The sequence below is a fragment of the Vicugna pacos genome, chromosome 1 (genome assembly GCF_048564905.1).
Source record: "Vicugna pacos chromosome 1, VicPac4, whole genome shotgun sequence".
Taxonomy (NCBI): domain Eukaryota; kingdom Metazoa; phylum Chordata; class Mammalia; order Artiodactyla; family Camelidae; genus Vicugna; species Vicugna pacos.
The window spans coordinates 21,652,429-21,665,367 of NC_132987.1; the positions used below are offsets into that span (position 1 = coordinate 21,652,429).

The 12,939-nt window shown below is 42.0% G+C and overlaps 1 protein-coding gene across 10 annotated transcripts in view; it reads right to left on the bottom strand.

Annotated features, from left to right (window-relative positions):
* Positions 1 to 12,939, bottom strand: part of SLC9A9 (solute carrier family 9 member A9) — a 599,624-nt gene that overhangs the window by 65,341 nt on the left and 521,344 nt on the right. The window contains exon 15 of one of the 10 annotated variants that reach the window (XM_072958701.1): positions 4,036 to 4,143. The exons of the other annotated variants lie outside the window; for them this stretch is intronic. Coding sequence (XP_072814802.1) covers positions 4,092 to 4,143 — 52 coding nt within the window. The 3' untranslated portion in view covers positions 4,036 to 4,091. Of the gene's footprint in view, positions 1 to 4,035; positions 4,144 to 12,939 lie in introns of those variants that run through there. 10 annotated transcript variants of the gene reach the window in all.

Sequence of the window (12,939 nt, forward strand, 5' to 3'; positions counted from 1 at the left end):
GTTGTCACAAAGCGCATGAACTTGACTCTCAGGAGAGCTCTGGATCTACCTACACACCCTTATACCATGGCCATGGACTTAAAATGGGTTTAAAGACAAGGTTTTTGATTTAACAATCCTGCTTATTAAATTTCAACAGCATATGTTAGCAGAGAGCTGTTGGAAGCTGACGTGTTGAAAACAAACACAAGCCACAGCAGAAGTGAGTTGAGACTCAGTCCCCCACTGCACTGGAGGGACTGTCTCATAGTGGGTCAAAATGTGGACTCTGGAATCTAACAGATTTTGGGTCATGAGCCAGTTCAGCCCTTAACTTGCTTTTTGACTCTGAGTCTCAGTGTTCTCTTCTGCAAAATGGGCACAGTGGTCAGGCTCTACTTGAAACTGACAGAGGACTTCTGGACTTTCCCAAAGCTTTCCTTTTCATTTGCTCTAGCAGAATTCCCTGGGATACTGGGTAAGTGTACGGATCACCCTGCCCTACCCCAGGCTCCCTGAATCGGAATCTTTAGGGAGACAGCCACCAGTGATCTGAGCTTTTACTCAGTGCCCCAGGGGATTCTGAACTGCCTCCACAATTAGAAACTACTACGTTAGAGGCAGCCTGAAAAACGCTGATGAAGGTTCTTGGGAAACTAAAGAATGAGAGGGGAATCTCCAGCCTATGGTGACCTGGACTTATACCCAAGTCCCTTTCTTTCTCAACCTGTGTCCTCTCTGTTGGCAGAGGAGCACCTGCCTGGGAACTTTGAAAATCAGAGCCCACTGCTGCTTCTTGTCAGGGCCCGAGTGGAACCAGTCATGACCCCATGAAGGAGAGTCACGTGCTTTTTGCTTTTCTGTCCTTAAGAAAAAGGGTAAAAGAAGCCACGAGGGATACTCGAATATCATTTAAGTGACTTTTGTATATCAGAGGCTAACATGGACGTCTCTTGAATAACAAGTCCTACTAAAACACATACTCCCGTGTATTTGGAGAGGTATGGAATGTCCTTCCTGGACCAGGCTGAAAGCTGGCTGTAATATCGTGGTGGTCTTGCAGAGTTTCAAAAAGGGAAAGAGCTCTCATTTTTTACTGCAATGTCAAAGAGTTATGGTTTGTCAACCCAGCTGTGTCTAAATACATTTTAAGAGGCTTCATTGTCAATAAAACTAAAGTGTAAACATTTTCAGCCCAATTTGGTCTGTGTTTTTCGGTGTCAGACTGAAATTCCTGACAGGCAGACAGGGCAGTGTTATATTAACAAACACCTTTGTGAAACCCTTGGAAAGAGAGGGGGAAAGGGAGCCAGTCAGCTCTGTTTAATCACTTACTTTTGATCTAACTCACTCCCAGCCCACACTGTGTATACGGCACTCGGGATATGCGTACTCATATTTTTAAAAGATTCTTTAAAAACGACAACACACCTGACCGCACCCAAGCCAGGTGATGGCTTACAGGTGCTTGCTTCTATTCCCAGCAGCCACTGGGTAGAGGAGAAGAATCAGAATGGTGCAGGGCAGATCAGTCACCTTTACATTAAAAAAAATAATCCCAAACTTATAGCAGCCTGAGGATTTTATGTCTAGGCTGCCAACTTACCAAAATAGTCATGAATGTGGGTATGGTGGTTGGCACTCTCCCATTATGGCAATAGCTTCTTCCCACTTTGGAGATTAGAAAACAGAGATTTAAAAAAGTTAAGTGACTTGTCCAAGCCACTCAGTTATTAAGTGAAAGAGACAGGAGTCTTATCTCCTGTGTTTTGAATCCAAGGACCTTTTAAGTTGCACAAATCTTACACCACCTTTAACTTATAACTTATGTGATCTGAAAGTTTATTCTCTTCTCTACTAGGCCTTCCTGGAATGATAACCAAGGAGTGGTTGAGACTGCTGGGAAGCTTCAGATTCCATAATTTAAATCCCACAGATGTCTCCTACACAAGGCTCTGTCTGTGTCAAGCGACAGCCCACGGGATAGAATTTGGGCTTCCCTATGCCACTATCTGCCACTCACGGCCTCGCTCCCAATCACCATCAGTAATTCTCCGAGTCCCTGGAATGCCACCGTGCTCTACCTCACAGTCTCCCCATTAGTGCTCCCTCCCGGTGGGGAGGCTCCTCTTGCTGCTCCCTGGACAGGTGCGCTCAGCCCCTTCACTGCTGGGCTGCGCTGCTGTCGTCTTTTCCTTTTGTCATTAATCACAATTTGCTGCATGGGAGCCGAGTGGCTGGGGGGAAGAAAGGCAGTTTCCAGCTCCCTTGCTCACCTTCTCTCCTCCGGCCTTGGATGAGAATCTTCTCTGCTTGCGTCCCAGGCTGCTTAATTCTCGCTCAGAGCACAGCGTTCCTTTCCCCTCCTGCCTCCCTTGCATCACATTCCCTCCTTCTGCACTGACATACTACTTTGTTCCTAACACGGACAAACCACTTTTCAGATCCTTTGCACGGATGTTCTGAAGGCTTTCCTTCACACTGCATTGCCACGTCGTTGAAGACCGTTGTTGAGCCTGGTGAACGACAGTTAAAAAATTACCCGAAGGGCAGACTGTTGGGGAGTACTCCGGAGTTCTCAACAATCACATCCACTCGGATAATTTCCGTCCCTGTTCCGAAGCCGAGCTTGGCCGTGGTCAGTTCTGATCATTACGTTCACGTTAACAACTGTTGCTCAGTTCACTGTTTTCTTAACGATTATTAATGTAACTCTGGGAGTGACAACTGCCTCTGTAAAAGAATGGTGCTGCCTGAATTACGGGGTGTGCTACATACAATTACAGCTCCCAAAAAGGTGTTAACTGCCATGGCAAAAAAAAGCAATCAGGTCAAAGACTGACGCATAGGAGAAATCTCAAAAGCATTAAGGACCCACCATGAGAACTTTTGCATTGTGACATTGTAAACAAAATAATAAGGGACTGAGAATCATGGTTGATTACACTCTTGTTAGAAGCCCTCAGTGCCGTCGTATCATGCTTAGTCTCCCAGGCATCCTTGCGTGTTGTTAGCCAACAAACTATAATTTCATGCTTGACTGGCCTAATACAGACTTAGGTTCCAGAATCTGTGCACAGCCATGCCACGCCACAAAAATGAAGTGAAAAGCAAATAAATAAATAAAGTAGTGGGCAGAGGTCAAGAGACAATGCCCAACACTAACCTGAAATACAGCAAGTTGTTTGGTGGAATATATTCGTGTTTTTACTATCATTTAACTGCAGGACCTTTTTGATTACCTGCTGATAAGACATTTTTGAGAACATGTGCTATGTGCCAGGCATGGTGGCAGGCCTGGAGGCTAACTCGGTGAGAAAACAGGCACTAATGAGTGGTTGGAATTTTTCAGTGGAAAACCAAGATGGGTTTCCATCTCAGCCTCTCTGTAGCTGGTGGAGTCTTTGAAGAACTCTGTCAGTGAGGTTTTGCTTTGGGCTGTGGCGGCTTCCCCAGGGCTCTCTGTTTGCTCCTTCTTCAAGATTTCTTCTGGAAAAGGGCACCAATCCTTTTTCAGATGCAGTTCATAATAATTATTTGCTCTTCCTCTAGTCATCTATCTGTATTTCAGAATATACTCAGGAAAGGTCTTCTGCCCAGATCTTATCTCCGCTCAGGAGAGAGTCTCTTAAGGTCCAAAAATCTGTCTGCAGGCACCCTTTCATTTACCCTAAGATGACAGTACTAATGGGTTGGTATGAGGAATGTAAAGAAGAGAGACGGGGAGTTTGTTGAAATTCATCAGTCATCAGGATGAAAGGTTTTTTTTTTTTATTCATTTCTGCATATTTTGTGCAGTTAGGATCATCTGAACTTTATCACTCTTGTTCGTAGCAGAATCATAATTAAAATGGAAAAGGGTACTTAGTTTGAAGAAAGTTCTTTAAGAAATCCTTAATAGAATTCTTAAGACTATCCCTCCCACCATCATTTAGGCTGAAAATTCTGCCCAAATGCCTTTTGGCACTTACATTGAATACAATCAATTCTTTTCTCTGGGTTTATCTCAGGATAGCATTCATTTGCTATGAGTGGGAAGTAGTTTTCTTTGATTAGGATGCTTTTCACTGGTTTTAGTGCCTCTGTTGTGCAGGCCTTTTGGAGGAGAGGGCTTATGGGTGCATCTGAGAACGTACATCTGAGATGGGACCAGATTGGGAGCCTCTAGTGCTTGAAGTTAAGGATTTTCGGTGAGGGAGATTCCTCAGGAGGCCACTTGTAGAGATTTTGTGGATGTATTCCGGTTTATCATTGAACTGCCCGAGATTTCAAACACCCCACCCTGTGCAGTTATCCATGTAGGCACCCGAGCGATATTCACAAATAGAATAGCCTACAGGACCAAACAGCTGCCAAAAACTAGATTCGTCAAGATTAACTTGAGCAAGTTGTTAAAACTGGGCAATGCTTGTAGACACATATCCCTGTGGACCCCATATCACCTTATTTCAAAAGCTCAAACAGACTGAAAATTAGCTGCAAAAATTCCTATTGGGTGATGTGTTTAATCACTTGGGTAGGCGAGGTTATGTCTACACTATGTTCCAGCTGGGACATACACACATAAACTTGTCTGTCTTCGTGAAAAGACTGTTCCTTCTCTCTGTCTTCTCCCTCTTTGAACAAATTGTCAAGACAATCCTCAAATGCTAGATAATAAAATCCTCAGATTCTAGTAATATAAAAATGACTGTAATGATACAAGTGGTATTATAGCCATCCGCAGCACTGACACTTTTACTGTTTTTCAAATCTGCAACTATCCTATTCTCTAGTCTTTATTCTTTTATCCACTGAAATGACTGATATGGGCAGTTTTGACACCCAGAGGAGGAGATAATGGTTTTGACCTCAGTAGATGATTTGCTGTGCATCACATCTCGTAGGCTCAAAACCAAAAAAGGTGAGGGATGTTCTTTTTCCTTGGTCTTCTTCCTCCTTATTAGGAAAGGACTAATTTTGTGTGATCATGCACACATGAGCACATGTGTGAGAGGAAATATTAAATTTCTTTTGAATTTTCGTTTCGTAGTGATAGAAATAGGAGGCCATATTTTTAAAATTCTTTTCTAGGCAAAGTTTGGGAATGAAGGAATAGAGTAAGCCAATTTTCAGAATGAGATGTTCCAGCAAGATGTTAAGAGGGAAAAAAGTAATTTTCAACAGCTAAGAGAGAACTGTCACAAGTGGTAGTCGATCAAATCAATGACATGGCTTCATAATGTGGTCTTGGATCCGGCAAGAAAATGCTCTGGAGAGAAAACTGTAGGAGTCCCTGTTGTGTCCCCCCGAGATGAATTTAAAGGGTCTGCTCGAACTTGGAGGGCTGTAAAGGTGGTGTGACTACCATTGATTCTTCCGATGGTGTCAAAGATGACTCATGGTTATGTATAAAAGGAATATACTTTTGTCTGCTATCCATACTTTAAAAATGACACAGGAGATAACATCTTTATCTAGGCTATTTACCCAGCATTGCTTCCTTGGAAGCCTGCTCCCAGGAGTTCCCATTTAACTAGTTGCTCTCTGTGATCTGAGCTCTGAATAAGGTTCTGAGCCGTCTGCCTGAGCAACAAACAGTCTAAACTAACAGCCAGGTGTAGTGATCAGTGATCTGAACAGCTTGCAAGTTATGGCTGAAAGAATAGCTTACCCATCAAACCCACATAACTCCCAGAATAATGATGATTCTAGCTTTGGGGCTGAAAATTATTTAAATGAAAGATTATTTACAAAGGGAACAGCAGGGAGAAAAATCATGTAAATTAGATTCATTAAGTGGACAGATTCACTCACAGTTCATTTCGGGATAATTTATGCTGGTTTTCTCTGATGTCATCTGTTGTTCAGGTTAATAATTAGTCATGCTCATTATTAACTGATGGAGGTTGCTTTGTATTTTGGCAGAGGGAGGCATATTATTTGGGAAAGCTCCTATGCATATTGAGCTTTCAATATAAGTAGAGGGTTTACTTGCAAAAACGCAAATCTTATTTTTCCAAACAATTCAATACTCTGATGCATTTAGTTCTATGTTCCCAGGAGGCTTTGCAGAGGAATATATCATTTTTTTTAACTACTGTAGAAACGATCAAGACCAAAAGAAAACAGAGTAAAATGTTCCTTCCAACTCTGCCGTGCTTTCTGCTGAGAACTAAAGATAATATTTTAAAATATATTAAGAGACATCTCTTTTACAGGCCAAGTCACAGATCCCCCGAGAAATCCAATATAGTGATGATGACCATTTGCAAGATTTTATGATCAGAAAATTAACTTTAAAATTCTGTTTTACAGCTCTACCAAATGGAAGAAATATGTAGCTACGAAGGTGAGATATTAATCCATTTAGACCTTTTGAAATTCTTGGTGTAGCTTGTATCCTTTATGTGTCTCAGTTCTGTGTAGTTTAGTGACTCTGACCTTGAGAAGGTGACAAGAATGATGCCCACTATTAATGTTGTTTCTTTTTTAAAAAACAGTATTTCCTGACATGTAATTGTTTTTTGTTTTTCAAAAAATACTTGACCCTGTGCAGTATTTTACACTTACATCATTTCCCATTTATAATTCTTTCTTGTTTCAGTGTGTTGAAGGGAAAAAAAAAAAGATGTTACGCAGTTCTTTTAAAACATTCAACCAGACAGTAACAATCAGAACATTCTAAGCTACCCTGAATGTAAATTTTGAAGGTAGTAAAACTGGTGAGAGATGATTTGCGTAACAGCTGGATGAAGGGAAGAGTATCCAGGAAAATGCTTGAGCTTTTTGTCTGCATAACAGAATAGAGGGACACTAAACGTGGATTAGGTCTGGAGAGGAGATTCCTGAGTTTAAGCCATATAAGTGGAGACATCAAGTCAGTTGCATTTAGATACCTGGAGTTTGACAGAGGTTTAAATTTGTGACTTATTTCTGTTTCTCTGTTATTTTAATCCAGGAGTATGGATGGACACTTAAGCATAGAGAACAGAATGAGAAGAGAAGAGGACCTTGGGTAGAATCATGATTAATTTCGGCATTTAATGGACAAAGAAAGATGAGCCTGAAAACGATTGGCCAGAGAGATGGGAGGAAACTCAAAGGGAGTGTTGAGTCAGGGAAGACAAGGGAAAAAGCATTACAAGAAGGGAATAGTCAACAGTATCATATGCTGCTAAAAAGACACGTCAGAAGAGAACTGAAAAATACCTGTATGGTCTAGAGATACAATGGTCATGTTGATCTAACATACAGCTTTAGTGAAGTGGTTGAGCGGAAGCCAGAACTGAGTGGGGTGAGGGCTGAGCAGAAGAAGAGTAAATGGAGACAGTGAGTTACAGTCAGTTTTTCTGAGAATTTTGACTGTAAAAGGGAAGATGAAAGAAGATGAGTGATGAAGGCGTTGCAAGGCTACTGGAAGTTTTCATTTACATGGTTGGTGTTGAGTGGTTAAGACTTAAGTGTGTTTAGAGGCCATTTCAAAGGATTCGGTTGAGAGGAGTGGTCAACAATACAAAAAAGAGAAAGTGTATAAGTAGGTTGATTTTCATGTTTGATAGGTGAGAGGAGCTCCCATCTAGTGGCTTCTACTCTGTAAAACAGGAGGTGGGCTCGTTTATTGAGAGTGAGATGGAAAGCGGGAGAGTTGAAGTTTGAGGAGAGCATATACAGGTTTGAAAAAGTAATTAAAGGTAAAAATTGGGAGATGTCAAGTAGGATGTGTGGAGCAGTACAGATCCACTTGAGATTGGTGATCAATAGTTTATAAGAGAACCAGTCTTCCCAGGCGTGTAACTCTCTCTCACAGAGCTCACCTACTCAGATGTGGTTTTCTTCAAAAGTAGAGAGTTGGGTTCATCACTGCTTGGGGTGTAGCCAGATGGGTGTACTAAAAGGATAATGGACAAATAAATCTAGAATTATTGAAATCATAGAGAATGGATTCCAATCTAGGTCAATAGAAGAGTGGAGAAACGATAGACTTTAGTCAACCGGAGTCCCTATCACATCAGAGTGGGGTCCCATCTGGGCATATGTCCCCCTTAATACAGCTTGTCAATAGGAGAAGGAAAACTTATGTCTTGTTTAAAGTTATAATTATTTAAAGCCACTGACTATAAAGAACTTCTTTTTGATTAAAGGACAAAAGGGAACTAAGTCCATTTTTAACTACTTCCCCTTCCCTCAAATTTGTAGGAAGGTCTAAGCAGAGACAAAACATATTTCAAAGAACAAGCTCAGACTTGTATAAGTTCTTATCTGAATGTGGGTTTCTCCCTACATGCCAGTTAAAACTCTCTCGGCATAATAAATTTGTGGAAAAATACTCTCTTTTCATTTGGCTAAGGGTAAAGGCACACCACTGTGTACAAAGAACTGGAGTCCAGATGAGGGGAAAAAATGCAGAAAGAGGATAGAAAGCATAACTTTGCTCTAAGGGGAGCCTCATTTCATTTAATTTTCTCACTATTCTCAGCAAAATGAATGCTGAGCTAATTGTTAGAGAACGTTGATATTTGATGTTGTGAAAAAGATACTTAAAAATAATCATACTAGTCTCATTTCTCTTTTTGCACTATGTGGGCTTTTAATATTATATTATTTTTATTAAAACCTTTGGATAAAATAAAAAGGAAAGAAAGAAAACTCTAATTATTAGAAAACAAGAGAAAAATCATGAGAAAGAACACTGCATTCAATCTCCACAAAACTTTTCAGATGACTGTTGTCAATTTCCTTCTCCAAATAATAAGTAATATCACGGCCAAGGTCAAGTCTAATTTTTTTTTTTCCCAGAAGGGAAAATGACTAGTTACTCCGGAACAGCAAATGAAAGGAAACGGAATTTTCTTCTCACAAACTTAACCTCAAATAAACAAAACGCATCTAACAATCCAAGGACCTGAACTTGGACCTGGTAGGAGACATACTGGAGCAATTGCTATTATTCCAGAATGTGCCAATCTGTGAGCCTATCAGATAATGGATAAAACTCTTCTCAGCAAGGAACGTCCAAGATGTATTTCATCACCGAATTTGGCTATGTACTGGCTTGAGAACTTTCACAGGCGTGGCAACTAATCATCCTGGGCTTTAATAGTGAAGCAGCTTTATGTATGGTTTAATCAGATGGTAGCATGGGAAGGGAGAGGAATGGTTTTGTTTGTTTGCATTAACAAATGGAAATGATGAGACGGAGAAAAGGCGAAATCAAGAAAATCACTCAAGGAAACAAATTAGTGAAGGAATAAAAGTGAACTTCAAAATTCCTCCAGAGTCGGGTGGGTAGAGGTCAGTGGTAGAGTGCATGCCTAGCAGGCACGAGGTTCTGGGTTCAATCCCCAGTACCTCTATTAAACAAACAAACAAACAAACAAACCTAATTATCCCCCTCCCCCGCAGAATTTGTTATAAGAAATATAGACCTTTTTGGCTAAAACAGAAACCACAAGGGAAGCTCCTTCCAGTTGGTCCAGAGGGATAAAACACAAAACAGGGAAAGAGCCTCTGGATGGGGGTGTTCTATGCCTTGGGTTTTAGTCCCTGCTATGTGAGCCTCAGTTTCCCCACCTGTGAGGAGGGAGGAGTGCCTCCTGCTCTGGGCTAAACTGAGAAGTCCACCACTGCTGTCACCTTCCCTCTCTCATCCACAGCCAGACTTACATGATAACCTTTTCCACCCTTTTCCCAAATACTTGAGATGTAGTTTAGAAGTACCCTGTGAATGAGCAGCCATTTCTAACTCTGTCTTGAAAGAACTATTTTAAGATGAAAATGATGAAGAGGATCCAGTTAGAAAAAAATATTTGTAAGGTGACAGTTTAAGGAGCATTCATAAAACGATGAGTTCATGGCTTGTCAGAAGTGATGCAAGATTTCTTCCTTTGTTTCTATCAGAAATAGGGTAAAATTGGGTCTTGCCAGCAGCTGGATGAGAACGTAAGCCACTGTTGATGGTAGCTCATTGTACTTTATTCCATTTATTTCTTTCATTTTCATGTATGCTTCCTGTGATTGGATCAAAGGAAGTTAATAGGTCAATTATTTACTTTCTGGGAGTCTTAGAAAATACCTTTATTTACTACATGCCATCAAAATGGGATATTACATTTTGTTGAGTTTGCAAGGATAAAAGCATGACAAGCGTGCCCTATTTCTGGAAAATAGATTCCAGGTGTGCAACAGAGACATTCCAAGGATGTCTTTACTTCCTTCACACAAAACCATGGGAGACTACACACTCCTTTTCATAGAAGCGGATTTTAGGGGGCCAAATTCTCACAGAAGAATTTAAGCACTTCCATTATGCAACATGGTGTTGGTTGGAGGCCTAAATAGACATGGAAGACTGAAAAATGAGCTCGAATTTCCAACCCTATTAAGCCTATTAAAAAATGTGGAGGATACTGTGTGGGACTCATGGGTTGTCAAGGCCCCTGGTTCCCAAACTCACGTGAGGAGCGTTGTGTGTTGGGGGAGTGTTCTCCTTGTCAAAGAACAGGAAAGGGCACTTCACAGATGGGACGACTGGGGCTGGGAGTGGCTGTCTCAAGTCACATGGCCAGCAAAGCTAGGGTCCCAGACCAGGACTTCTGACTTGTAATCCTGCTGCTTTGTGACCTTTGGGACCCAACTGCATACTCTTCGACTGTAATTTCTGGTTTAGCTGGTGAATGTCTGACTTTCTCATAAGGAACACTCTGTTCACTTAAATCATTGCTTGAATGTAATTGCTTGCAATCATATTTTATGATAGAAAAACAGGCAGTTTATGTCATGGCCAGATGGGATCCCTAAGGATTCTCCTGACCGTGGGACAGGACGAAGCCAGCTGCCCCAGGTCTCAGCTGACTGCAGCCATGGGAACCCAGTCTTCCCCCAGCCCCAACCCCGTGCCCCTGGCTACTGGGCAACCCAAGGGGTACACACATAGTCCACTTACTCCCAGTGAGGGACATGGTGGCATTTTTGGACTGCTGTTGAGCTGGAACAAAGTGATTTTGCCTAAAGAGCCTGTAGGTGGCCTTCTAGATGTTAACCTGGGAGGAGAGGGTCAGGAATAGCCTTTTCCAGGTCACCCCTGGAAGCCCCTCTGGGTTAAACCTCATCCCGCGGAACTAGGGAAAAGCTAGTGTGTGGCTGGAAGGAATGCGGAACACATCAATTCATATTCTTGAATAATAACAATAGCAGCCCTTTATTGAGGGCCTATTTTTTCCTAGGCCCTATGCTAGGTGTGCCGAACATTGCAAATCTTACAACAGTCCTGAAAGACAGGTATTGTTATGATACCTAATCATGATTATCATCACCATTTTATAGATGGGGAAATTAAGGTTCAGAGAGTTCGAGTAAATTCTGCAGTGTCACACAGCCGGTAAGTGGCAAAGTCCTAAACCTAGCTATTTGACTCATCCTCCATGTTGCTCCAGGCTAATGAGTTTGAACTTGACTTGGTAGGATATGGTATCAGGGCTGTGTTCATAACATAAGTTAACCTGAGGGTTAATTTAAGCGAAGTCTACAAACAGAAGACAGGTTGATGAAACTGAGTTTTCACAAAATACTAAAATAAGTGTTCTGCCTCCTTTTGAGTAGAATATTAATTGCAGAAAATATCTCTCTGTGAGAGAGCAGCTCTGGAGAAAAAAGCAAGTTCACTCAGAGGTCTAGCGAACTCCACTTGTGAGGCAAGACTGGACGAGTGGCTTGACTGTCCCATAAAACAGGCTGAGCAAGAACACAGAGTAGGTTCATATAAACAGGTGTCCACCTGGGGGACCCAACCCCTCGTCTTCTCCCCATGAGAGTAGTCCTCCTGCCTTCCACTCCTGTGACTGGCAGAAGCAGAAGGTTGGAACCCCCCAGCGACCTGCAGCCCCCACCTCCTTACAACTGCGCCCCCCGGGCGCTTCCTCTCCATAGCCCCGATACCCCCAGTACGGCAGTGTCAGATTCTGTGGATTTGGGGCCAGGGTTTTCTAGCACCTACCCCTTTCCTTTTTGGTCCTGTTGCCACTACCTTCATTTCAGCTGTTGTGACTTCTCCCTAATCAATGCTGCTAGATCAATCTTTCTAAAACAAGACTCTGCGTCACTCCTGTGTCTATAAATCATTAGATTCCCCATTATCTACTGCATCAAATCCAGACACCTTCACCTGATACTTAAAATATTCCCAGATTTCCCTAAGCAAGTCCCTTTCTCTCTAATAGCCAGTCCCGCGCGTGCCAAGCTGCTGCCCTCACTTTATCCCAGGTACTTTCTCTTCTTTACTTGCGACCTTTGCTTTGTCTGGAGAAACTGAATAAGCATATCGTGTGTTTGCTTGGTAAGTCCTAGTTTTCAAAATGGTTTCATTTACCTTATTCTATTTGAAACCTATAGTTACTAAGTGGGGCAGATACGATTATGTTCATTTTGCAGATTAGAAAATGTTGGCTCTGAGCTGGCCTGGAACTTGAGGTTCCATGGCTGAGGGGCTGAGGCAGGCCTGGGAGCTAGGTCTCCAAATTCCCTCTGTCCACAGTCCTGTGAGGCTCTTCTCTCGCCTACATCTGGGCTTTCCTCTGGCCCCCTACAGCTTCTCCTTGTCAAGTTCTGCCTTTTTCTCAAAATCCAGCTCAAATCCACTAACTCCACGAACTCTTTCAAAATAACCCATATGAGTTTATGGCTCTCTCATTCCTAAGCTCTGACAGCTCCTTGTCTAACTCCCCTGGCACTTAAAGCAATTCTGTGAAAAGGCCTGAGAGTTCCTGGATAAGCGCTTGAGGCCAACATAAATCAAGGTTTCAGACCTTTTTGATTATGACCCCCAGCTAAGAAACACATTTTATATCATAAACTAGTATCCACACACACACACATGCAGAGCTGAAATAAGTTTCATGAAATAGCATTTACTTCTAATTCTGCTATGCACTATCATATTCTCTCTAGTCTACTTTCTTTTATTACAAAGTGCTGGTTAGGAAC